The sequence below is a fragment of the Euleptes europaea genome, chromosome 3, assembly GCF_029931775.1.
Source record: "Euleptes europaea isolate rEulEur1 chromosome 3, rEulEur1.hap1, whole genome shotgun sequence".
Taxonomy (NCBI): domain Eukaryota; kingdom Metazoa; phylum Chordata; class Lepidosauria; order Squamata; family Sphaerodactylidae; genus Euleptes; species Euleptes europaea.
Genome location: NC_079314.1, coordinates 96,869,889 through 96,896,963, shown reverse-complemented (window position 1 = coordinate 96,896,963; position 27,075 = coordinate 96,869,889). Strand labels below are relative to the sequence as shown.

Genomic DNA, 27,075 nt, shown 5'->3' with positions numbered 1-27,075 from the left:
ATCAGAGGAGCATGACAAATATATTCGGTGCTGTGAAACACAGGCAGGATGGTGCTGCTGCAGTTGTCTTGTTTGTGGGCTTCCTAGAGCAGTGGTTCTCAACCTTTTTTTGCTCCATTCCCCCTTTTCACCATTGTTCAGAATATAATTCCCCCTTCCCAAGATAGTCTAACAGTTATTAAAAAACAAACTACAATTTTACAGATTGTACATAATCTACAGGACATCACACTTTGCTGAATAGTGGTCCCAATTCCCCCCAACCATAAAATCCCCCCCCTTGTTGAGAACCCATGTCCTAGAAGGACTAGGTTGGCCACTGTGTGAAGAGTGCTGGACTTGATGGACCTTGGTCTGATCCAGCAGGGCTTTTCTTATTAGGGTTTCCAGGTCCCTCTTCACAACCGGTGGGAGGTTTTTGGGGTGGAGCCTGAGGAGGGCGGGGATTGGGGAGAGACGTCAATGCCATAGATTCCAATTGCCAAAGCAGCCATTTTCTCCAGGTGAACTGATCTCTGTCTGCTGGAGATGAGTCGTAATAGCAGGAGATCTTCTGCTATTACCTGGAGGTTGGCAACCCGAGGAGGGGGAGGGACTTCAATGCCATAGAGTCCAATTGGCAAAATGGCCATTTTCTCCAGGCGATCTGATCTCTATCGGCTGGAGATGAGTTGTAATAGCAAGAGATCTTCTGCTATTACCTGGAGGTTGGCAAACGTAGGAGGGAGAGGGACTTCGATGCCATAGAGTCCAATTGGCAAAATGGCCATTTTCTCCAGGCGATCTGATCTCTATCGGCTGGAGATGAGTTGTAATATGCATTTGTTTACAACTTGACTTACCTTTGGGATGTCGGAATTGTGAATTGTTTACATTTATTGCTCTTTGTTCTGTTGTATATAGCACGCATTCACTTCTTGTATATATAGGTCGTTCCTTTGAATAGACCGTTTTGCATTTCTGCTAGAGTGTTATCGCTTTCATTGCTAGCTTTGCAAGTGCATAATTTTGATTCATTACCTGGAGGTTGGCAAACGTAGGAGGGGGAGGGACTTCGATGCCATAGAGTCCAATTGGCAAAATGGCCATTTTCTCCAGGCGACCTGATCTCTATCGGCTGGAGATGAGTTGCAATAGCAAGAGATCTTCTGCTATTGCCTGGAGGTGGTGTGAAAAAAAACAGTATCCAGCTCACACTATTTATGCCAAAGGGCAATATTATTATATACAAGTGCAAGAAGCCAACAATCATAGAGATACACGCCACAAAGCATATACAAGGGACTTCAACGCCATAAGAGTCCAATTGCCGAAATGGCCATTTTCCTCCAGGCGAACTGCTCTCTATCGGCTGGAGATGAGTTGTAATAGCAAGAGATCTTCTGAATTACCTGGAGGTTGGCAAACGTAGGAGGGGAAGGGACTTCGATGCCATAGAGTCCAATTGGCAAAATGGCCATTTTCTCCAGGCGATCTGATCTCTATCGGCTGGAGATGAGTTGTAATAGCAAGAGATTTTCTGCTATTACCTGGAGGTTGTGTGAAAAAAACCAGTATCCAGCTCACACTATTTATGCCAAAGGGCAATATTATTATATACAAGTGCAAGAAGCCAACGATCATAGAGATACACGCCACAAAGCATATACAAGGGACTTCAACGCCATAAGAGTCCAATGGCCGAAATGGCCATTTCCCTCCAGGCGAACTGCTCTCTATCGGCTGGAGATGAGTTGCAACAGCAGGCGATCTCCCGCCACTACCTGGAGGTTGGCAACCCTATTTCTTATGTTGATGTTGAGACCATCCAGAGCCCCCCCACCACCACCACCACCACCGCTTTTCCACACAAAGGGGGCGTCCTGTGGCCCCTGGGCAGCAGCAGCAGCAGCAGCCAGGGCGGGAGCGGGGGCGAGGGGGGGGGGGCGCGCGCGCGTGTCCCCCCGGGGAGTTCCCCCGTCACAGGCGGCTGGGCTGCTTGCATGGTGACGCGGGGCCACATCACCAGCGCCGGCGGGGGCTCCCCGGCCCGGCGAGCCCGCCCCCTTCCCCCGTGTCCCTCCGCCGCGCCTGCTCAGTGGGGGCGGAGGCGGCCGCGCTCTCCCCCCAGCAGCTGTCACCGCCTCTCCGCCCGCCCGGCAGGTGATTTCCTGGCTGCGGAGGGCAGGGGTGGCCGCCGCTGCCCCCCCCCACCCCCGGCGACGATGGAACGGGCGGGGGCCACGCCTTTGCAGCCATTGCCCAGGTAGGGGTGGGGTGGGGGCGTCCAGCGCCGGCCTGAGGCCGGGGTGGGGGGCGAGGAAGCTGCGGGGGAGGAGGGTTGCTGCTCTGGAGAAGGATGGAGGGATGGGAGAGGACGTTGCCAGGCCTCCTGGGGATCTGAGCCCTCCCCCCCCCCCACCGCCCCACTGCTGCTGGTAGCCATCAGCTCCCCTCCTCTGGCCCTCCTGATCGACCCGATCCAAAAAGAGGAGTCCAGGGCCGGTGTCGAGGCCGACCGTTGACTCCAGCGGGACCTTTCCCCTGAGTCAGAGGATTGCAGCTCGGCTCTGACTCATGAAAGTTTAGGCTGGAAAAGGGATGCATTTTGGTAGTCTGCAAAAAGCTGTCGTGTTTTGGCCATGTCATGAGACGACAAGAGTCGCTGGCAAAGACAGCCATGCTAGGAAAAGTGGAGGGCAGCGGGAAAAGAGGGAGACCCAACAAGAGATGGATGGACTCAATCAAGGAAGCCACGGCCTTCAGTTTGCAAGATCTGAGCAAGGCTGTCAAAGATAGGGCATTTTGGAGGACTTTCATTCCTAGGGTCGCCATGAGTCGGAAGCAACTTGACGGCACTTAACACACAACACACACAAAAAGCTCAAGGGCTCCTGTTTTATTTTGCTGATACAGACGGACACAGCTATTCGTCTTTTTGTTCCTCGTACATTTTATTGGACATCTGTTTATACCAGTGGTTCCCAAACTTTTCGGGGCCACCGCCCCCTTGGTTCCACAAACTCAACCCCGGCGCCCCCTACCCTATTTGACAACACACCTAACTCTAGTGCCCCCTGCTGCCCCCTTGCCTCTTAGTGCCCCCCTAGGTAATCCCCCCCCACGGGGGTGGTGGTACTTCCCACTTTGCGAACCACTGCTTTATACCCTGTCTTTCTCTCCATTGGGGACCGGGAGCAGCTTACAGCCTCCCCCTCCATTTTATCCACACAACAACCCTGTGAGGTAGGTTAGGATGAGAGTGTGCATGACCCAAGGTCACCTAGCAAGTCTCCCTGGCAGAGTGGGGATCTGAACCCGGGATCTCCCAGATCCTAGTCTGATACTCTGACCGCTGCAAGCACACTGGCTCTCAGGATCTGGATTTATAAACACAATACGGCAAGTAATCCTTGTCTTCAGCCCAGACATCCCCCTCACCCCTTTGCCATTCTGTTCACAATTGTTCTTAATAAATCTGCCCCCCTTCATCAAATATTGTTTTTTTAGTTCTCTTTCTATCCTGCCCCATCCGCGAGGTGGATTACAGGTTGTTATCAAGACTTGCGTTGCCTTTTAACTAGCCTTCAGGCCCCTACAAAGTTAGTTCTCTGGTTTAAGCAGTTGATGCTTTCATTTTACCAGGCATAACACTCTCTTTCTAATGTTAGAATTACATAGTTATGATTTAGAATAAGTTCTACAATTCATTGTGCTGTTTTAGTTACCTTAGTTGTAAATTCAAATGCATGATAGTCATTATCACTTTTGACCTTCCCTTGTAATTTTTGTCCAGAAGGTGTTCTAGGAAATAGAATTTGTTGGTGTACAGTTAACGTAAACCTCTAGTCAATACAAAAAGTATAACTGGGAGGGGGGGTCATCTATATTAGCTGCAATCCCTGTATGTGCATTTCACTAAAATGTAAGAGAATATCATGCATAAGATTATATAGACTTGAAGCCTATATTTTAAACAGTTTTTAAAAATTGTCTCAATAGAAATATGTCCAGCCCTGGCTTGGATGGCCCAGGCTAGCCCAGTGCCTGCCTCTGTGTAGCAACCCTAGACTTCCTTGAGTAGGAGACCAAGAAGGAAGTCTAGGGTTGCTACACAGAGGCAGGCAATGGCAAACCACCTCTGTATATCTCTTGCCTTGATAATTCTAAGGGATCACTGGAAGTCGACTGTGACTTGATGGCACTTTCCACCATCAGAAATATATAGTAGTGCAACTACTCATACTTCCGAGGTGCTTTCATGAAAGAGAAACAAGAAATGTGTTATTTGCCGCTTGTAAGAAACAGCAGGTGTTTAACCACTTTTTTTTTATAGAAGTGAAAGAAATAGTCCCATATAGAGGAAACGTTTCAAGTAGCAGAAAGAAACAGTATGCTCATATCCCATAAACATTTTTGGATATTACACAAAAATGTTGGGCATATTCATAATATACCATGTGTGTGTAGACACATTGCATTGCATATTTAAGTATCACTGAACCGTGGGTAACAAATTTTAATGGGCCGGTGGACTGTTGCCCTCTCGGGCTCAGTGGCAATCATTCTTTTTCAATGAATCTGTTTCACTTGATGCCCAGCCACATATTCCAGATTAGACACAAGAGTTTGAAAAATTAAAAAATTCCTCAGCAACCCTATCATGTTCTTGGTGCTAGTTATTAGGCGATGAGAGGGAAATTTACAAACTAGTTGCATTTCAGGAGAAAACCCTGCTGAAATTAAATCCTGCTGCCAAGATTGCATCGGACGAGTTTGCAAAAGCCAGTTTGCAAAAGACACTTTGTGGCTTGTTCGTTGCTTGTTTGTTTGTACAGGTTCTTGTACTGGGCTGGCAGATAATAATTTATTATGTGACGAACAACGATTCTAGCAGCACAATATTAAGAACATTAATATGACCCCTGTCATAAAGCATCTCAGAATGTTGGGCATATGCCTCGGGTGCTGCTACACTAGTAGCAGAATCACACAAAGTTATTATGACGCACAGAATTTCACTACACTGACAATATATTCAGGGCTCAAGTCTAATACATAAGGGTTTTCTCTATGTCAAATCACATTCTGTGGTTCCCCCAAATACCTCTGCCCTATGCCAAATACTTGTTTTCATATGTAATGGTAGGCACGCAAAGGCAGTCTGGAGATATATGGTATACTGTATAGGAAAACAGCATCTGCCCCAACCTTGATTGAAGCAGCCCTGTAAATAGCCTTGATGCAGACTGCTGATATTATGAATTCTATGCAACAGTTTACTTAGCTGCCACTATTTTATGAGCATAAGAAGTCCACTTATTTATTAATTAAAATACAATAGGGCTTTTTTGTGGTGGTACTCACTGGTACTAAGTACCAGCACCCTTTGTAGGGGGAGGGGCTTTCCCATGTCCTGAGGAGGGAAAGTGGTGGAAATCAGTGCAACCTTATATGTGATTCTGGTCTTTCTTTCCTTTTCTTTCCCTTTTTCTTTTTCTTTTTCTTTTTCTTTTTCTTTTTCTTTTTCTTTTTCTTTTCCTTTCCTTCCTTCCTTCCTTCCTTCCTTCCTTCCTTCCTTCCTTCCTTCCTTCCTTCCTTCCTTCCTTCCTTCCTTCCTTCCTTCCTTCCTTCCTTCCTTCCTTCCTTCCTTCCTTCCTTCCTTTTTTTCTATAAAAAGCACTGCTTATATCCCACATTTTCTCATGGCTGAAGGCGGCTTACGAATCAAGATTAAAAACTTCATAATTTAAAACCTTCAAAATAAAATTCCAAATAATACCACTCCTTCCAAAAAGATACTGCAGTTTATACCCAATTAAAAGTCCTGGCAAATAAAAGGGGTTGGCAGCAATTCTTAAAAGTTTCTAAAGATGGTGCCAGCCTTACCTTACAGGATGGTGCTGCTGCACTCATCTTGTTAGTGGCTTCCTAGAGGCACCTGGTTGGCCACTGAACAGACTGCTGGACTTGATGGGCCTTGCTCTGATCCCGCAGGGCCTTACCTTATGTTCTTACCTGCTCAGGGAATCTGTGCCACTAAATGGGAACTACAGTGAAGAAAGCATGGGTTCTGGTTGATGCCAGGTAGGCTACCTGAAGTTGAAGATTGGCCAGCACTGAGGACCAGAGTTGACATATGAGGATATATGGTAGGAGACAGTCCTTTTAGACATGTGAATCCTAGGTCATGTAGGGCTTGAAAGGTCATAACCAGCTCCTTGAATTGGACTTGGAAACAAACTGACAGTCCGTATAGCTGTTTTACTTTACTTCAGGGAGAGAAACTGCCAAGTTGATTAAACCACAGCAAGATACAATTAAATTGGCTATTGGCTTTGTAAATAACCCAGCCTTGTAGCTGTGTTTGTACAACTCTTTATGCCTGTCATTTAATAGCAATTTTTATAGTGAGATTGTCCTGGACAAGCAACACAGAAGCTCATATTTGTTAAAAACAGGATGTAAGAGAAGGATGTAATATTAGAGGACATAATTATTCACCACTGCAGCAATATGCATCTTTAAATCTTGTAATATTCCACTTGGCTTATCTGGCTATGATGATTCATTTACTTCCTCATTTTTTTTAAACGGTCAGGTTAAAATATATTGATATGTTTGGTCACTGCTTTGCTGCAAAATCACTAGTGGGCTAAAACTGATTTGTTTATATCAAGATTGTTGTTGGAAAGCCTTCAGCCCATCCACGCAGTGTCAAGAAGATAATGAAACAGTTAAGGCCAGTGAATGTGACTATCATGCTTATGGCAGCAACTTTTCTTGTGGTGGCTCCTGGTTGTGGCAAACAGGATATCTGAGACTCTTCTGCTCCTAGCAAAACCTGCAGTGTTGAACGTCACTGCCCAACCTATGCTTAAAGTGTTTGTGGAGGCATGTAAAATTGTAGCTTTGTCAAATGTTTTATGATAACATGTTTGCCATCACTACGAGCAGGACAGAACTATGGCATTAGGCGTTCTTGTCCAACGTTTGTTTCCCTCTTCCTTTTCATGGGTTATTTTGTGTGTTAAGTTTCTTCTTAACTTAATCTTCAACGCATGCAAACAGGAGAGTGTGCCTGAGCCTTACTGCAAACCTAGTAACTGTAGATTTTGAGGTAACGTGAGACCATTTCTTTTATGTTAACATGTGTAGTCTGTATTTGTGTATGTTGTCACGTCTTTGTGAATAAATCCAGCTTCCAAACTGGACTCTGGGTTCATATGAAAGGCTGAGCATAGGAGCTGCATACACATAAAACTAGTTGGTTGCAAGCACAAAGATGGAGGGGAATAGACATGTTGACCAAGGGACATGGAAACATTGGTGCTGATTTTTTTTCTGTTCAGAAATTCACACACAATTAAGTTTTACATACTTCCTTTTTGCTCCAATAAAAATGTTGTATGTGCAGGGGGTGGTGTGGTATTTTTATAGTAAATTTCTGCTCTATTACAGATGGAGAACGCTGGGGCCTTGATCCTCTACAGAGTCAGCTCTGTGCAGAAGATTCCTTTGAGAAACAGGCTAGTTTAGGGGTGTTGAACTCAATTGTTACGAGGGCTGGATATAACTAGGGTTGCCAGCCTCCAGGTACTAGCTGGAGATCTCCTGCTATTACAACTGATCTCCAGCCGATAGAGAACAGTCTCCTTGGAGAATATGGCTGCTTTGGCAATTGGACTCTATGGCATTGAAGTCCCTCCCCTCCCCAAACCACGCCCTCCTCAGGCTCCACCCCTAAAACCTCCCGCCGGTTGCCAAGAGGGACCTGGCAACCCTAGATATAACATAAATGTCACTTAGTCAGGCCGGGCCATGACTCGCCATCCCAGATCGAGGGTGTGTATGGGAGGTGGCTGCCTTGGCTGGCTCGTAGGCTGGACAGGAGCCCTCAGTGGGCCAGATCCAACCTGCGGGCCTTGTGTTTGACACCCCTGGTCTAGTCCAATAAAGATTAGCTTCTGCCTCTGTATAATATTGCAGCCGTTGCCTCAATTCAGACCGCTTGAGAAACTTCATGTGATACAAAGCATGTTCATGGCTATGTATGAACAAAGTCATTGTCTTCAGTGGGAGATGAATTTACTCATGGTACAGAAACTATTAAGCAGGCCTATTTAACTGTTGCTGTAATCCGATTTAACTGCCATGTTACTTATAACTGTGCAGTAATAACATGAATCATTTTAGAGAGGTTTGCCTATATTTTTGATATAACTCATTCAAACTATATTTGGGTTATATATAAAGACTTAACAGGCTTTGAGAACAACTAGGCTTTTCACCTTCAGTTTGTTTTCATATGCTTTTAGGGCTGTATGTGCTATAGGTGATTTTATATGTATGGTCTAAGTTGACATGGTAAATTACTGTACCATTACCGCTTTGATATATTTAGTGTTTCTTGTATTCTAGCCTGCATTAATAATGTAAATATACAGCCTGCTTTGATATATTCAGTGTTTCTTGTATTCTAGCCTGCATTAATAATAACAACTATAAGTAGCACAAAAAACGTAAGAGATCCTAAAATGTGTTTTATATGTATAACAGCGTTTAAGGCAGCTCGGTCCCAGGTTAAAGTTAGTAAATGGAAGTGCAACCCATACATGCAGTGAAAAGATCTGGAAGCAGGTAAGGTAGGAAGCTTTGTCATTATTCACATTCAGCCCCTCTGAAGAAGGCAAAAACTTCTGTTAAAGTAGCAAAGACATAAAATGGACCGTGCAAGACGGATCTGTGAACCACAGTTTCTCAAGGAAGAAATTAATCATCTAAATCACGCACTGCTAGCAAACGGCTATTCCAGAAATGAAATCAGAAGGGCCATTAAACCAAACAAAAATCAGAAAACTCAGGAAAAACAGTCTCCCATAGGAAAGGTATTCTTGCCATTTATTAAAGGAGTCACTGATAGGATGGAGAAACTTTTGAAAAAACATAACCTACAAACAGTGTTTAAACCCACCAAGAAAATACAACAGATGCGATGATCAGAAAAAGACAAAAGAGACCCCCTCACCTCTGCAGGAGTATATCGTATACCTTGCAGTTGTGGACAAGTTTACATCGGGACCACACAATGCAGCATACAAACAAGGATAAAAGAACATGAAAGATACTGCAGACTTGGCCAGCCTGAGAAATCAGCAGTGGCTGAACATGGACTGACCCAAACAGGACACAGGGTCTTATTCCAAGACACTGAAAGACTGGACAAACTATTTTGTCAGATTGCACAGCGAAGCCATTGAAATTCATAAACATCAGCACAACTTTAACAGAAAAGAAGAGAGTTTAAGAATGAATAAGGCTTGGCTTCCTGTCCTGAAAACCTCCAGACTAACAAAGACTACAGTCCACAATAGCCATGCGGATTAGCTTTGGATTTCACATGTTAACAGATCACTTCAGGATACAGTGGTTCCATATTAACATACCACACCCTCATTAGCACATTATCTTGATACTTACAGGACAATGATTAGCACATTACCTTTTATACTTTTTGCAGGACAATGATTCAGCTCAAACCCAACCCCTTTCTGACGATATATTACTCTTCCTACACACTTGGCAATGAGAGACACTGTCCTTCAGTGTCTAAAGATGCCGGCCACAGCTGCTGGTGAAACGCCAGGAAAGAAAATACCAAGACCACGGTCACACAGCCTGGATAACCTACAAGAACCAACATAAAATGTCCTTACTGCAAGGATGTATGCAGATATAAATAATCTCATATGACTGCCCCCAATGCTTGTTGTAAGCAAATGAGCCCGGCTGGCTTTGTTCTCTTCTTTTCCTTTTCTCCTACTATCTCTGTTCATATTTCTAGAAGAAAACATGTTGTACACACTCAGGTCAGTATATCTCCGTCCTCATTCACAGAGGGCTTTTTCTTGCTTTTCGTTGTTTCTTGTACTGTTGCAGAATATTGAAAGTCTGAATTTTTCTGAGATATAAAGCTAACAGAAAAGATTAGGTGACAGGGTTGCCAACAGCCTGGAGAAAAATCTTTTTTACCCTTTTAATAGAGGTTTAATAGGCTTTTATTTGCCTCCGTGCCCAAAAATGCTTCAGTCTCCCATTTCCACACATTAAAGGACAGGACATTTTTCTCCCAGACTTCTGGCAACCCTATCAGAAAGGCAGCAAACAGGCAACATAAAAACAGAAGACGTGCTCTGCTGGATCCGTCCAGTGGTCCATCTAGTCTGGCATCATGTCTCACACAGTGGCCAGCCAGTTACTCTGGAAGGCCAACACTGGAGCATAGAGGCCCTGATGTTGCCTCCTGATTCTGGTATTCAGAGGTTTATTGCCTCTGAAGGTGGAGGTTCCCTTCACTCACCATGGCTAGTACCGGTAGCTGCTGAAAAACTTATCCTTCACTAATCTGTCTAATCCTCTTTTAAAGCTGTCTGTGCCTGTGGCCATAACGACATCCTCTGGCAGCAAATTCCACGTTTTAATTACTCTTTGTGTAAAGAAGTATTTTCTTTTGCCTGACCTGCATCTACTGCCCATAAACTTCATTGGATGCTGTCAAGTTCTAGTGTTTTGGGAGAGGGAGAAAAAGCTCTCTCTGCCCACTCTCTCTTCTGCTTGCATAATTTTATAAACCTTTATCATGTCCCCCCTTAGTTGTTTCTTTTCTAAACCGAAAGGTCCCAGAATCTTCAGCCTTCCTTTATAGGAAAGGTGCTGCAACCGCTTAATCACCCTGGTTGCCTCCCTTGTGTACTTTTTTCCAGCTCTGCAATGTCCTTTTTGAGATACTGCGACCAGAACTGCACACAGTGTATCAGTTGATGCAACACAGGAGCATTATAAGATTCACTGTTTTATTTTCAGTTCCTTTCCTAATAACCCCCAGCATAGAGTTTGCCTTTTTCACTGCTGTGGCACACTGGGAAGATAGTTGCATCGAGCTATCCACAACGACCCCAGGGTCTCTTTCCCTCTCGGTTTCAGCAAGTGAAAACTCTTATCAGTATATTCTTAAAGTTGGGATTTTTTTTTTGTTCCAGTATGCATCACCTTACACTTAGCTACACTGAACTTCGTTTCTCACACTGTTGCCCAAGCGCTCACTTTGTGGAGATCCTCCTGGAGCACAGTCTGCCTTGGTTTCACCACCCTTAATGATTTTGTGTCATCTGCAGACTTGGCCACTACACTGCTCACCCCTCCCCCAATTCCAGATACTTTATGAACAAATTAAATAGCAGAGGTTCCAATACCAGTCCTTGTGGGACTCCCCTGCTTACTTCCATTGCAAGAACTGTCTTCCGTTGCAAGAACTGTCTATTTATTCCTGCTCTCTGCTTCTTGTTGTTTAACCAATTTTTAATCCATAAGAGAACCTGTCCTCTTATCCTGTGACTGCTAAGCTTACTCAGTCGTCTTTTGTGAGGTACCTTGTCAAAAGTCTTTTGAAAGTCCAAGTATATCAAAGGTTTTTAACAAATATGAGCTTCTGTGTTGCTTGTCCATGACAATCTCACTATAAAAATTGCTATTAAATGACAGGCATAAAGGTTGATGGGGCTGATTTTCCCATGCTTTGTTCCTCTATGTGTCTAATCTATCTTTGAGTACAGTTTCTACTAATTTGCCTGCGACAGACGTTAGGCTAACACATTGTAATTTCCCGGTTCTCTTTTGGACCTATTTTTAAAAATCAGTGTAACATTTGCTACTCTCAAGTCTTCTGGCACGGTGGCTGATTTTTGTGACAAATTACATATACTGGTTACTAGATGAACAATCTCACATTTGAGTTCCCTAAGAAGCCTCGGGTGTATGCCATCAGGACCTGGAGACATATTGATTTTTCATTTCCCTTAATAGGTATAGAACTTCATTTCTCATCACCTCAATTTGACTGAGTCCATCATGCTCCCTTGTTGAAAATATTGGCTGTGGGCTGGGTACATGTCCCACACTTTCCACAGTGTATACAGATGCAAAGAATTCATTGAGCTTCTCTGCCATCTCCCCATCTTCCTTTAGCAATCCTTTTATTCCTTGGTCATCCAAAGTCCCAACTGCTTCTCTGGCTGGTTTTCTGCTATGGATATGTTTAAAAAAAATACTTATTGTTTGTCTTGATGCTTTTAGCAATTTGCTCCTCAAATTCTCTTTTTGCATGCCTAATTATTAACGTACACTTCATTTGCCAGAGCCTGTGATTGGGTTGTTAACCATGTAGGCATCCTTTTAGACATGGCAGTTCCTTTCCTAACCTGGGGAATACATTCTATCTGGGCTTTAATTAGTGTGGTTGTAAATAGCTTCTAAGCATCCTCTAGGGATTTGACTCTCTTGTGTCTCCCTTTCAACTTAACTTCTAACCAGTCCTCTCATTTTTGTCAAGTTCCCTCTTTTGAAATCAAATTATACTGTTCTGGACTGTAATGGTATCTTTCCATTGAGATGAATGCTGAACTTTATAGCATTGTGGTCACTGCTCCCAGTTGGTGCAACAACAACTACACCTCACACCAGGTCTGGAGCTCTTCTCAGAACCAAGTCCAAGATCACTACCCTTCTGGTAAGCTCTGTGTCCAGCTGTTCCAGTGCACAGTCATTTTGATGTGTAGGAATCTCATTTCTACAGCATGACTCGAGCGCATGTTTACCCAGCAAATGTGAGGGTAGTTGAAGTCACCCAGTATCACAACATCATCTGCTGGAATGCTAAATGACAATTTAGATATAGCAGGTGTTTCAGAAACATGGTGGAATGAGAAAAATCAGTGGGCAAGGTCATCCCTATAGGTAGGACAGGGAGGGACTTTCCCCTCTTGAGATCAGCCTCAAGGGTTTTTGTCAGGCAGGTGATAATGTACCACCCCTTTTTACTAACACTTATAGCCCAGTAACTCCAAACATACCACATTTTTTGAGAGTGCATTCATCTAATGTTTTCTAAATTATTTGACTCTATGCCTTTTTTGATATAGAATGCTACACCTCACGCAACACGTCCCTCCCTGTCCTACCTATAGGGATGACCGTGCCCACTGATTTTTTCTCATTCCACCATGTTTTGAAACACCCGCTATATCTAAATTGTCATTTAGCATTCCAGCTGCCCCATCTTGACTCAGAGGCTTCTAGCAGTAGCCTATAGACACCTATAGCACATTTCCTTCTCCAGCAGTCCTTGCCTCCTAGGGCCCTTTTGAATCCTCAAAAGGCTCTCCTTTGTCATTCTGCTCTCGCTCCCAAGTTCTGTTCTGCTCCTACCAATATGGCCCTGAGTGTTTAAACTATCATCCCTTTCAACTGAGTTGTCCTGAACCTGTCAGCACAGGAGTGGGACTGTCATAGTAGGTCCCCGAAGGACTTGTCCACATCTCTTGCTCTCCCTCAGCTTTTCCAGATCAGCAACCCCAGCCTTATGGGAATTAACTTCATATTTGAGGGCCAAGAACTCCCTGCATTGAGCACATGGAACAGATTACCCCAGCATAATACAATACGAGATAGATAGATATCCTCCTCCTACCTAGTTATTTGCTGATACCACAAGTCTAAGTGCTACTAGTCTTTTACTAAGCGAAACACTTCTAATGTCTCTAAGCCAATTGGTCAGATAAAAAAAGAGTAAAGAATTGAGAGGATCCACAACAGTCCTGTGATCCAGGAGGCATGGCAGGCATGAGATTGAAATGTATTCAAAACAGATTTGTGGAGAATAGCAGTTTTTACAAAGCTACAAGTCTTTCTTATCATGTGTCTTTGGTCTACCTACTCTAGTTGCCAGACTGAAAGATCTGCCTTTAAACTGTGTATCCATAAATTCATTTAATGGGCTGGAAACATATTTTGGAAGCTGAAAGATATGATGTGGAACATTCCATTAAACAGGTTTTCAAAGCACTTCTGCAAGATACAATCATTTATATTATCACCCAAGCTTTTGGTAGAAAGTTAAAGCTGGGCAAGTTCATAAGAAAGTATTTTAATATTGGGAAGAATTTCTTTTTATATTTACCAAGGCTGTTTGTTCCCCATGAATGTTTTGTTCATTCATTCATTCATAAACCTTTAATGGCATATAATGAATGTTTTGTTTCCGCCTTCATGGCCTTACATCACTGCTGTTTTTGTTGGCGCATGTCATTCTGTTTCTGTGTGTTCTCCCATTTTGCAGGAATTTTCCCCACTGCCACAGTCCTTTTGAAAAGATCACCATCAAAGTGGCTTTGGATCCTGTGTGGACAAGAAGTCATGTATTTTTTCATGTCCTGCTAATGCTGGAATCATTTTCCTTACCTCAGTCCTCTGAGCTGCCATTTCCCACCACTACCACTGGAGGGCATTTTCCAGCTGTTATAATGTTACAACAATCTATTAGAAGAATATTGGTTTCTTATGGCAGTTACTTGATGTTTTGCTATCCTTCTAAATGTAATACTGGATAATGCCTGCATAGCTTGTAATTATCTCATGCTCTCCCAGTGCCAAAAAGCAACCCAGCTCCACGGAGCTGTGTGCATAGCAGCTCTTCTGAAGTTCATAATAATACTGTTGACGCCCACCAATCATGAAATGGCATGCTCACAATGCCCCAAGCCACACACATATATAGAGGTAGCAGACCAGTGTGCACTGGCATGCCTCTGTGATATCCTTCTGCTTCTATGCACTCAAACAACAGACTAACCGTGCGATCCTGAAAAGGTGGGCGGAGCAACATAGGAGCCCTATGCCAGCGTCCGTGCTGCTTGTGCCATGCAAAGTGAAATACGAAGAAATACCAGCAGTTCAAATACCGAGGCACAATTTGCACCTTTGTGCCAGCACTCAGGATGTTTTGCTGAACCTGTTCACTGCCTTGTAGAATTGGACTGTGAAGTTTTGATCTTAAATATAGTTACTTAGATGTAAACTACAATGAAATCATCTGCTGTAAATGTCTTGAGGTTTAGCATGCATGGTTATCAAATTTTCTGTAGGTACAGACAACTGCTACCTTGACCTGGATAGCCCAGGCTAGCCTGACTTTGTCAGATCTCTGAAGCTAAGCAGGGTTGGTCCTGATCAGTACTTGGATGGGAGATTACTAAGGAATAGCAGGGTTGCTATACAGAGGAAAGCAATGGCAAACCACCTCTGAATGTCTCTTGCCTTGAAAACCCTACTGGGTCACCCTAAGTCGGCTGTGACTTGACTGCACTTCACACACACACGCAACTGCTATTTCAGCCTCTTTCTGCAAGGACACAATTACCAAAATAATACTGATGAAAAAATTGTGAACATCACAAAAATGCTTACTAAGTTCCAGGCTGATGAATCCTTTTAAAGGGTCAGAATGTTCTTTCACATTATTATTTATGGCAAGTATGTTCAGAATATGTTGTTAAAGCACAGTATGGTCCCCCCCCCCCCCGGTACATTCATTCAGCAGGCATTTGACAGGGCTTGATACTGCTTCTGTTGTCTTAGTTTTTTTTGGGGGGTGGGGGTTAGTACTAATTTGGCTCTCACCAAAACAATTTTATATCATACATTTTTGCTTTTCTCTGCTGTTTGAAGTCTATTGGTAAGTTTCTTGGACATATCAAATTAGAACTGCATTGAACTTTTGGGAGAATATGTCTGTATGTGCTCTTTTTATAAAGAAACAATGAAGACATGGGGAGAGTTTGATTTTATTACACATTAGTTTAATGGGCAACTGAATGATGATCAGAGTCTTTCATTTTGCAGCAAGGAGGTTCTGGTAATATAGTAGTAACGGTAAAAACATTCTGTTTTTTAAAAAAATTCTAAAAAAACAAAGTAATAGCCAGAAATAATAGGAAAAAGCAGCCAGTTTAATAATTTCACAATGTTGTTTTTCAGAACAAATGCTTGTTGTAGAATTACTCAAGACCGAAAGTTAGCGAGAAGAAAACTTTCCACATAGCAGACAAACTGACAAGAGGATCCATAGTATTGGATGAACTATTTCTGTATAACCATTTGATGCATCTGTAAAATTGTTTCCTTGGGATCTGAAGTAATCATCAGAACGATAATTTTGAAACAGCATGACTAATTGCAAAGAAAGATCTGTCAGCAGCAAAACAAATGGTAAAGCTTATCACGAAGGAAGCTTGGTAGATTGGACTATAAATCTAAATACGATTCAGTCTGACAAGTTCTTGAACCTGCTTTTGAGTATGGTTCCTATTGTTTATCACAAAAGCCAGGAAGAAAGACTTAAGAAAGTAAATGGGCTCCGGCAAGATGGATTACAGTCATCAGGACACAATTTCAGTGTTAGAACTGACCAACACATGGATTACCATCACTTTTCAGAATCTACTTTTCATCTTGGTAGTAATGGACACAATTCGTCAAGCTGTAGCCCAAAGTATGATAACTTTGCAAATTACAATTATTCAGATGGAGTGGACACAACAGAAACAGATGCGATGCTGCAGGACAATAGTGTATCTGGCGATGGTGATGAAGATGCCCTTTTGGAAATGAGCAGAAAACAGCCAAAAGAATCTAGTAGCATTATGGCACTGCAGATTCTTGTACCATTTCTGCTGGCGGGGTTTGGGACAGTGTCTGCAGGGATGGTTTTGGATATTGTGCAGGTTGGTAACATGCCTTTTGGTTTATTTTTTATTTATGTTATTTATAGTTTCCCTTTCTCACTGGGACTCAAGGCAGATTACACAGAGTAATTGATTCTTTTCTATTTTTTTAAAAGAGTATTGATTCTTTTTAATGTCCACTTAATGGTGGCATCTGATATTAGTCTTTTTCTTTTATTTTTAGGAATACTTTTCTTTTTCACAATCCTTTCTATATTAAGTTATATATGTCTTTTGGGATATATTATTGTAATAATAATAATGATGATGATGATGATGAATTAAATATGAGATTTAGTGATCGTGTGCAGTAAGGAGGGCCAACCAGAGACAAGGTATCAGGTTGTAAATTAAAAAGAAGAACATATGTACTCTGCCAGTAAGCACTGAATATACTGATTGTTCTCCAAGTTTTTAAAATGGCTGCGTGCTAGGGTGTGTTTTTTAAAAAGAAAATAGACAAGGAAAGGTAAACTGCCCTGATCAAGCTACTGACAGTTCATAGGATCCTAGAGGGAGATCTTCTTCCCTAATCTCAAAATGTAAATTCCAGGATATTTATAATTTTTTAGGACTCTTGAGGAATTAATTAGGGTAGAAGGAAAATGCATTCTTTATTTTTAATTATATTCTCCCCAAGATTATTTACATTGCAGTCAAAATCTTAAGAATTCATACTATCTTGAAATACGGATAAAATCAAGGTTAGGAGTTGCATTCCTGATCCTGATTTTTGGTATGCACGATATCTCATTCCTTGTTGGCTCAACCCTGTTTCGACGCAAAACAAACCCGGCTTCTCCCATTCTTCTTCTGGCCTGAGTTAAACTCTGGCTCATTCCGGAGTCACAGAGCATTCATATTCCGTTCTTGGGTTGAGCTTCCCCGCGCCATCATGCCCCACCCTCTTCCAACCTCCTCTTCAAAGCAGCATGCAGTTAGTTAAATGGGAAAACTGAAGATTGGCTTCTCTCACAGCCAATCACAAAGCAATGTGAAAAGAGGTGGGGATTCAAGTGCTTCCTGCTAACTCAGAGATCTTTCTGAGCAAAAGAAAGGCTTTTTTAAAAACGAGTCTTGAATTTCCCCCTCTTCTTTTAGATTGCTCCTTTTTTTGTTTTTAAAATGCAGTTGGGTTTGGGGGGAAGGAAATCTTCTCTCACAGGGAGCACTGCGAAATAAGCCAATTATAGAGCAGCATTTAAAGGGGTTTGAGCTTGGGAGAGTGCTTTTCTGTATTCATGGTTCAATTAGCACACAGTTTCGTCCCTGATCATTCGAGCCAATGCATAGTTTCCCCCAACCTGGGTTACTTTAACGTGCGATGAACCCAGGTCCAAGCAGGGAGATCCGACCTATGCATAAAAGACCATCTGTGTCCCCTGGACCCAGCTGGGCCATGACACAAATAGTGAAAAGCCTTAAAAATGAGCAACAGCAAGTCAAACAGGATCCAATAAGGAAACAGAAGCCAATGATGGAAATGTTACAAAGGAGAAATGAAGGTAAATTGTAATGCAGCAGAAACTTAGTAGGCAACATTGTAAGCAATGAAGTAAGGAGGGTGCAGTTGGTGGAACATTCAGTAGTAGCACACTGAAGTGCATTTCTTTCTCCATGTCCAAAAAAAGAATTGACAATACCAAATCTTCCCCACTTCGCGTAAGGTGAAAACATCTCCCAGTGGTGTTCTATGTGAAAAGATGGACTCTGCTTAGGAGTGCACATATAGTTTCATAGTAAAGAAATGAGGCGAAGGGACAGGGACATTAAAAAAAAACAGTCCAGTCAAATTGCACTACTAAAGATAAAGGGAAATGTACATCACGGATGTCAGGATCTCTTTAAAAATTATTGACATAGGGTTTCTACATTCATATTTCAAATTCCTCAGTTCGGCTAAAAAGAAATAGAACAGAAGAATGTTGCTTAATCCACTCTGATCTTGTAAAATGTCATTTTTGTTATGATACTGTCTTTTCTTTTCTTTTTCTTTTTTTTGAGATGCAGTGAAAATTTATGCTTCTCTGCCTAGGCAGTTGCATGTTAAAAATTGTTTCCATAGCATCCATTAATAGACATGTCACTTTAGGGAGCAATAGCAAGAAGAAAACCTATGCCTCACATCATTTCTAAGCAAAAATCAGACTCAGGGAAGGCAGCAGGGATGAGGAAGGTTATAGCTTCTGTTCTCTAAGAATACTTTCCTGGGAGTAAGCCCCACTGAATAAAATGGGTAGACCTGCTTATAGGTTTGCCAACCTCCTGGTAGTAGCTGGAGATCTCCTGCTATTGCAACTGATCTCCAGCCAATAGAGATCGGTTCACCTGGAGAAAATGGCTGCTTTGGCAATTGGACTGTATGGCATTGAAGTCCCTCCCCAAACCCCACCCTCTTCAGGCTCTGCCCCCAAAATCTCCAGGTATTTCCCAACCCAGAGCTGGCAACCCTACCTGCTTAGGTTTTCTCTCTAGCCTTGTACAAGCTAATAAAGTCTTTCCTTCACAAATATACCTTGGCCCCAATAGCCTACTGTTCTGTTAGCATCTATTTGTTCTTTAAAATATATCTTACACTCACACACACTAGTGGGGGAAAAGGTTACTTTGAAAGTTTTCCTAGCAGCAGTTTTTCCTGCTAAACCTGCAATCTGCTTTTTAAACTGTGTGTGTGTGGTGGTGGTGGGGGATAGTGGAAAAATAGCTTGTGTGCTGGAGGCAGTTTCCCTTCTACCAGTTGTTGTTGTTTTGTTGTGTTTAGCAACTCTGCTGAAGTGAAAGCCATGAATGAAACCTCAGCTGCATGCACAGTTTTACCTCTGTGTGTGTGCATATCATTGCGTTCAGCCCAAGACTCCACCACCACCTACTATAAATAACAAGTGTTTCCGTCAAAAGACCTGAAACCAACCACTAAAGTGATTTGTATTCACAGGGTGTGATTTGAAAGGCTGAAGTGTGTGATCAATACTTATTTAGCGTGATAAAAGTTCCTCATTGATCTTAAGAGTTCCAAGGTAGGTTTTGTCACTTATCCCATGATGATGGAGCAACCAAGTCAGTAGCAACAAGAAAGGCCGAACTTTCTTCTTTTCTCTCTTTCTCAAAGCTGATCAGCTATTCAGCAACAGGATGACTCTAGTGAACTCTGAGCATCAATGCGTGGGGGGCATTTCTGTAACCCTGTTCTTGGCTTCCGCAGGCTCAGCTTACTGGCCTGGACAAGCATGATACTAGCTCCCCCTTCCTCTCCACCAGTTTCCTTGGTCATCTGAACAGGTCTCAAAGCAAGCCATCCACATGTTCATTAATAACCTGGCATTGCAAGTTATGTTTATGTAGTGCTAAAGACACTGATTTTAGACATTAGATATTGAATTGATCTTTAATTAGTGTAATTTTTAGGCTTAGATTATTTGTAGTAGCAGTAGTAGCTGTTGTTGTGGTTTTCTTATTGTCTGTTGTGGCTATTGTTATTTTTTCTGCTGGTAAGCGACCATATTAATAAAATCATTAGATCATCATTAGATCTTTAATTAGTGAGATGTATAAATATTAAAGTGTCTTATATCCTTGGAAGTAACATATAACGTTCGTATATTTTTTATCTTCCTTTTGTAAATCAGCATTGGGATGTGTTCAGAAATATTACCGAAGTTTTCATCTTGGTTCCTGCACTACTTGGCTTGAAGGGAAATTTAGAAATGACTTTGGCATCTCGACTGTCAACAGCTGTAAGTAGGTGTAGCATTTTGAGTCAGCCTCAAAAGTGTAAGGCATGATAGCAGTCTTTTATCATACAAGGGCAGCTGCTGTATTTATTTTAATGGATCAACATCTGTAAACTCCTTTAGTAGCCTCTCCTCTGGGGGTAATTGTTGTAGAAACCCAACTCTTAACAGTCTTGTGCTTCCTAATTTCTGAAAAAGAAAGGAGGCAGATATTCTAATCAGCCTTCAGCGGCTGATAGTTGGTAGTCAAGTGCCTTCAGTGGCCATTCCCAGGGAGCTCTCAGAGGGAAGTTTGCACTCAGTAGCTTTTTAATGCGGTATGTCATACACGATGTATTGCCCAGTATGTACAGCTGGTCTTTCTTGGTCGTACCCTCCTCATCAGTCGGTGTTCCATGTCCTGTTCTGAAGTGACACGCACACAAGAGTGATGGTGACTCCCCCCCAATGCACTTGTTAATGTCCCTTTTGTTTTCACATATATGAATGTTACTACAAATGCCACATCAATGAAAAATACTGGCAGTACTTAAAAGTTGTCCATTTTTCATTATTTAAGCTCACTGTTTAGCAAAAAAAGTAGATTTCTGCATGTGTTCTGTACAGACAGACAGACATATAGATACCACACAAGCCTCTATGGACATGAAGCCTATTTTAAGTGAGTACATTGCCAGCCAACCAGAATATTGTCAGACAACCTAATAATCAAATCAGTCACATCAGAAGTCTAATGAGCAGGAGTGCCAGCTCTGATGTGTGAGTGAGTGCCATTTTTCTCACACGATTCTTATGAACCTGGGGACTCCTGAACTACAGCTGATAGGCTTATACCCACTATATTTTTATTCTGAAATAAACAGTTTAGGATTCCAGTTTTGTTTCTCTTCCTTTTGCTGCCTGCCTGCCTGCTCCCGGTTGTTCAAGGAGTCTAGTGAGTAAAGGGAAACTCCCAAGTGTTCCAACATTTTGTAGCCGCAAAAGTCTGTTGCTCAAAGCAGACCGTACTTTATAATTGTTTCACAAATTGTTTTGCCTCATTATATAATATTACAAAGCAGAGGCTGGTCAACAGATCACCCGTGGGCCGTAGACAACCTTCAGCCCATTGCAGCTTTGGCTTGCCAGTGAGTCAAATCTGAGTATTTGCTCTGATGTTTTAGAAATATTATATAATCCTTATGGTTGCAGAGACAAGTTTGATAACATTGCAGCATAAAATGCTAATTGCCCAGATCCATTGTTCATTTCTTCTAATTTCTACTAAGGCAATGTATTAAGATATTTCAGTTATTATTAATATATTTCAATTATTAACATATTTTCTCTCTTAAAGGTAAATGTTGGGAAAATGGATTCTCCAATTGAGAAGTGGAATCTGATCATTGGCAATTTGGCTTTAAAACAGGTAAATATTCATAAGAGTCCAGAGTCATTGCAGATCAACATATCCTGATCAAATATCCATATCCACAAAGTTGTTGAGCCAGGTGATTCAGGTTTACACAAAATGAATTTGCAAGTTCACATAGTAGTTAAGATGTTTACGGTACCAACTTGGGTAAGGCCTTCCAGCTTCTTTGGCAACAAACCCTGGAAAATTTGAAAGAAAAAAACAGAATATTGCATTTAAACTATTTCTGCATGTCTTCTTCAGCTGGAAGATGCAGATAAAACAAAAAAACATTTGTAGAGTTCTTCCTCCAGTTTTCCTACTGGGGTAGAATGCTAGTTTGTCACTACCTCGTTTTGCAAGTTTCAATATAAAGGTTGAGTATCCGAAATGCTTGTTTCGGATTTTGGATTTTTTCGGATTTTGAAATATTTGCATAACATAATGAGATATCTTGGGGATGGGACCCAAATCTAAACACAAAATTTATTTCTGTTTTATATGCACTTTATACCCATAGCCTGAAGGTAATTTTATACAACATCTTTAATAATTTTGTACATGAAACAAAGTTTGCTTACATTGAACCATCAGAAAGCAAAGGTGTAGCTATCTCAGCCACCCATGTGGACAATGTGTTGTTGTTTGGCATCACCATCATTCCTGACTCTGAATTTATATGCTACTGGTAAGCAATTTCCCCTTGGGGATGCTAAATAAATTGTCTGTTGTGCACCTGCATTTTGACTGCAACCCATCTCATGAGGTCACTCAAAAAGTGTTAGATTTTGGATCCTTTCAGATTTCAGAATTCTGGATAAGGGATACTCAACCTAGAATCATAGAGTTGGAAGGGACCACCAGGTTCATCTAGTCCAACCCCCTGCACAATGCAGGAAATTCCAAACTACCTCCCCCACACATCCCCAGTGACCCCTACTCCATGCCCAGAAGATGGCCAAGATGCCCTCCCTCTCATCATCTGCCTAAGGTCATAGAATCAGCATTGCTGACAGATAGCCATCAAGTCTCTGCTTAAAAACCTCCAGGGAAGGAGCACTTACCCCTCCTGAGGAAGCCTATTCCACTGAGGAACCGCTCTAACTGTTAGAAAATTCTTCCTAATGTCTAGATGGAGCTCTTTTGATTTAATTTCAACCTGTTGGTTCTGGTCTGTATTTTGTTTTAGGTGCCATGTAAATCAGTAAAAGTAGTAATGTAGCATATGTTTCAGCTCCATTTGTGCTCTTTTTTGGAAGCAGGGAGAGAGGTCCTAGAATGCTGTTCTCTTCCGAGTATGGAGAGAAGTGGGCTGGCTGTTCCACCAATGCAGATTAATCTCCTGCTTAATCTCCTGTCCAGCTCTGTTACTTATGTATATCTGAGCGCCTGTGTTTTGGTAAAGTTAAATCAATATTTATTTTGTGTTTGTAGGTCCAAGCAACGGTGGTTGGATTTTTGGCTGCTGTGGCAGCAGTTATATTGGGCTGGATTCCTGAGGGCAAATACCGCCTTGATCACTCAGTCCTTTTGTGTTCTAGCAGTGTGGCAACAGCCTTCATAGCGTCCCTTTTACAGGGTAAGAGAAATATTGTTGAAAGTTGTGAGAGCCAGTGTGGGGTAGCAGTGTGGTGTAGCAGACTAGGATCTGGGAGAGCCAGGTTCGAATCCCCACTCTGCCATGGATGGATGGAAGCTTGCTGGGTGACTTTGGGTCAGTCACAGACTCTCAGCCTAAACCTCACAGAACTGTTCTGTGGATAAAATGGAGGAGAGGAGTCTGACGTAAGCCCCTTTGGGTTCCTATTGAGGAGAAAGGTGGGGTATAAATGAAGTAAATAAAAATGAATAAATAAGTATTTGTAAATGCCAAGACAATTCACTCCAATATAAATATTATTCACAATTCATAGTACTTAACTTGTGTCTTAGTTATATAGTGTATTTTTATCCTGCTTTCCTCTACCAGTGGGGGCCCAAAGAGGCTTACAAAAATACAATTTCAATAAATAAAACACAGTATACAAACAAAAAACAAGGGGGGGGAAAGAACAAAAGGTACACAAAACATCCTGGGCTGGTGTCATTTATAAAGTTAGACTGTGACGTGAAGTTGTTTGGAACATACAGCTGTAAGTCTAACTGTCAGCCTTAAGCTGGAGCACCATTTGTGCTGGGGGTGGGGGGTGAGGAGACAAAATGATCCCGTAAAATTGCACCCAGAATCAGGTTCCGATTTGGTTTGCAGTTCATGTTTAAACAGAAGGGGATGCAGGTGCACTCAGCATTCAGAGCCCCCTGCCAGCCCACCCTATATTTTGAATTTTATTTCTATTGCTGCTAATAATCCTTCCTGTGTCTACATGGGATCGCTGGTTAACCGGGCTGGGAAGGGATTTTACGCATGGCTGTGAACCTCTAATAGACACTGGGGTTCTTCTCCATAGTGAAGAGTATATGCTCTGTATGTTGACTGTACTGTTAGAAAGAGCATAACCAACACTGCTGGCATTTAGGCATTGGCTGGGAAACATAAGGGAGGGGGTCCCCTTAAGGGGCTCTGGGTGCTGGGTGCACAATAACTCACCGCAGGGCTGACATGCTGACCATACCCCCAGGAGGCTGGTGATGGGCAGGAACAGTGGTTTCTGCCACATCTGGGCCTAATACCCCCCCCTTTTCCTTGGTTAACCCAACAGGCAACCATTATCCCCAGCCTGTGCCGTGTCAGGACCTGAGGAACCTATAATCGATAGTTGTGTCCTGATCTCTCCAGTACAATGTGTCTATATCCTTCTCTCTCTCCCTCCCCACCATTAGGCTTCCCATCTACCTGGTTATGGTAGGAAATTGTCCGCCAATTAACTGGGCTGCCTGCTGCCCCTCAGCTGGTTGGTGGGTGGAAGCAGGCTACTGGAGGGGAGAGATCCATGCACATGGTGCGATGACATCACTTCTGGGTTTACCCCGGAAGCGCCAGCATTGTGATGGGGACATTCTAGCATTCTACCCCCTTCAAACTCTATGATTTCCATAGAGTTTTGGGGGACAGTGCTAGAGCATCCCGTGCGATGCTGGTGCTTCTGGAATAAACATGGAAGTGACGTCATTGCACCTTGCGTTCACTGTGCATACGGATTGCCCCAGCCCCACCTCCTGGAAGCTCCCGCTAGTGGCAAAGGGGGCACCTGGCAACCCTACTCCCCATGGGCTGGTCCCTACTCCAGGCACAAGACATAGAAAAGAATATTTTTCTAATATATTATTGTTTGGAAATGTGGCATGAGATTGACATGCTTTCTTCTTCTAATATATGTTTAGGAATAATAATGGTTGGTGTCATAGTTGGGTCAAAGAAGACTGGCATAAACCCTGATAATGTTGCAACCCCCATTGCTGCCAGTTTTGGAGATCTTATTACACTTGCCATACTTGCTTGGATAAGTCAGGGACTTTATGATTGCCTTGGTGAGTATTATTTCTTTGAAAAAGATGTGGTGCTAAATATTTTATTGCCTTTAAAATATCCATACTTTCCCCTTCTGCTACCAATAATATAGACTATTGGGTTTTTTGGTTGGTTGGTCGAAAACAAAGAATTCATTTAGGAACTCCTAAACTGGCTGAAGGAGAATTGTGTGGGACTAATTTGCTGTGTTGTAAAAGCAGCCTAGAAATTGGCATTATACTATGTCATTGGTGGTTCTAATATCTGCAACATTGGTTAGTGGTTTGCAACTGTATAGCTTAGACCAGGAGGTCCCCAACGTGGTGCCCATAGGCACCATGATCCCCGCCGATATCTTTCCTGTGGCCCACCAAGTGTTTTTGGAAAGGGGGCAGGGCCACATGGGGCTTCTGATTGGCCCCTGGAGTTCTGATTGGCTGTGCAGCAGCTGCCACCATCTGATTGGCTATGCAGATTAGAGTACAAACAAACACTGGTTTGATAGCAGCTGCCACCACAGCACAAGGTTCTTTACCGTGTGACTGAAGGTCAGCTGTGTGTATGTGAGAAAATACTTTAAACAATTTGTTCATTTTAAAAGGCATCCTGTAAAGCAGAGCTTCTGCCTGAAAGGTTGAACAGTTTCTGTTAGATTTATGCATAACTTGACTCCCTGATATTTTATGGCTGGCTCTGTCTCCTGTGGCAACCATTTTGTGGCTGTGGCTGCCACCCTGTGTCAGAATTCCAAACTCGCCTGCAGGCTCAAAGAAAAGTTGGGGACCTCTGGCTTTAGCCCTTACTACTTTTGGTGCTTGTGGAAGGTACATCCCACGGGGAGTGTTTTTCATTGATTCCTCATCTCTCACCGCAGACACACACCCCCTCACATTGTCCGCTCACATTATTCCCTAAGGTCCACCAATCCATCAATCCCCTTAGGTCCACCAATCCACCAATACACAGGGTTGGGACTGCAAAGTTATGGTAGGCTTCAATGGGTGGGTGAATGTTCAGAAGCCAGAACATTCCCTTCTGTAGTACAGGATCCAGGCCTTGCTTCTTGTAAAATGGTGAAGAATTGGCACTACTCCAAGGAGAGATTTGTTGACACTTCCTTTTGGCAGCTTAGCAAGCCATTCCTTGGTTGGCAGGACATAAAAGAATATATATTCAGAGTGCAGTGGAGTTCGTTGACTTGAATATATGATCAGCATTAATTGCATTAGTGAGTGCAATGACTTGTATGATAAACAGTTGATGTAAACTCAGTTCCTTCATTAAGAAAAACGAACAAAACTAAATGGTTGGTAGGTGAAAGAAGCCCATTCAGTTTTCTTTGCAAAAGGATAATGTTGATACTTTGAACTGTAACTGATAACTAATCTTTGATGTTATCACACTGGTGTTAACTTTCTACTTTCCTCTTCTGGGAATGTTGATGAGCAATAGATAATCCATTGTCTGCCTGAGCATGTGATGTTTTGTTCTTCAACTACTGAATAAAGCATATTATATTCTATTATCAATCTTATTTGGAAGATCTAGCAAAGCCATCTCCGACCATCTTGGTCCCTTCAGTATGGCCTATTGCGTGAAGATAAAGGGGTAAAGACTGTGCTCATTAAATACAGTAGGTCAGGAAGAAGGAACAGCTTGAAATCGATTGTAAGCAAAATGTCCTACCACCGCAGCCAAATGTATTTGCTATGCTATATTACACAGGTTTGGGGTACTAATTTGCAAGCAGCCCCCCACACTTCACTTGCATTATGGCACTTAAGAATTCATTAGAACTGGAGCAATAAAGATGCTTTGAAATAGTTCTTGTAGGTTATCCGGGCTGTGTGACTGTGGTCTTGGTATTTTCTTTCCTTTCTTTCCTACGTTTCGCCAGTAGCTGTGGCA

At 42.5% G+C, this 27,075-nt stretch overlaps 1 protein-coding gene across 2 annotated transcripts in view; it reads left to right on the top strand.

Annotated features, from left to right (window-relative positions):
* The first annotated feature begins 16,037 nt into the window (after positions 1 to 16,037).
* The window catches only part of SLC41A2 (solute carrier family 41 member 2), a 46,100-nt gene continuing 35,062 nt past the window's right edge, over positions 16,038 to 27,075 (top strand). The window contains exons 1-5 of one of the 2 annotated variants that reach the window (XM_056846249.1): positions 16,038 to 16,595; positions 20,222 to 20,329; positions 21,663 to 21,734; positions 23,154 to 23,298; positions 25,041 to 25,187. In XM_056846249.1, coding sequence (XP_056702227.1) covers positions 16,038 to 16,595; positions 20,222 to 20,329; positions 21,663 to 21,734; positions 23,154 to 23,298; positions 25,041 to 25,187 — 1,030 coding nt within the window. The remainder of the gene's footprint in view (positions 16,596 to 20,221; positions 20,330 to 21,662; positions 21,735 to 23,153; positions 23,299 to 25,040; positions 25,188 to 27,075) is intronic. The other variant, XM_056846250.1, reaches the window with a different exon arrangement.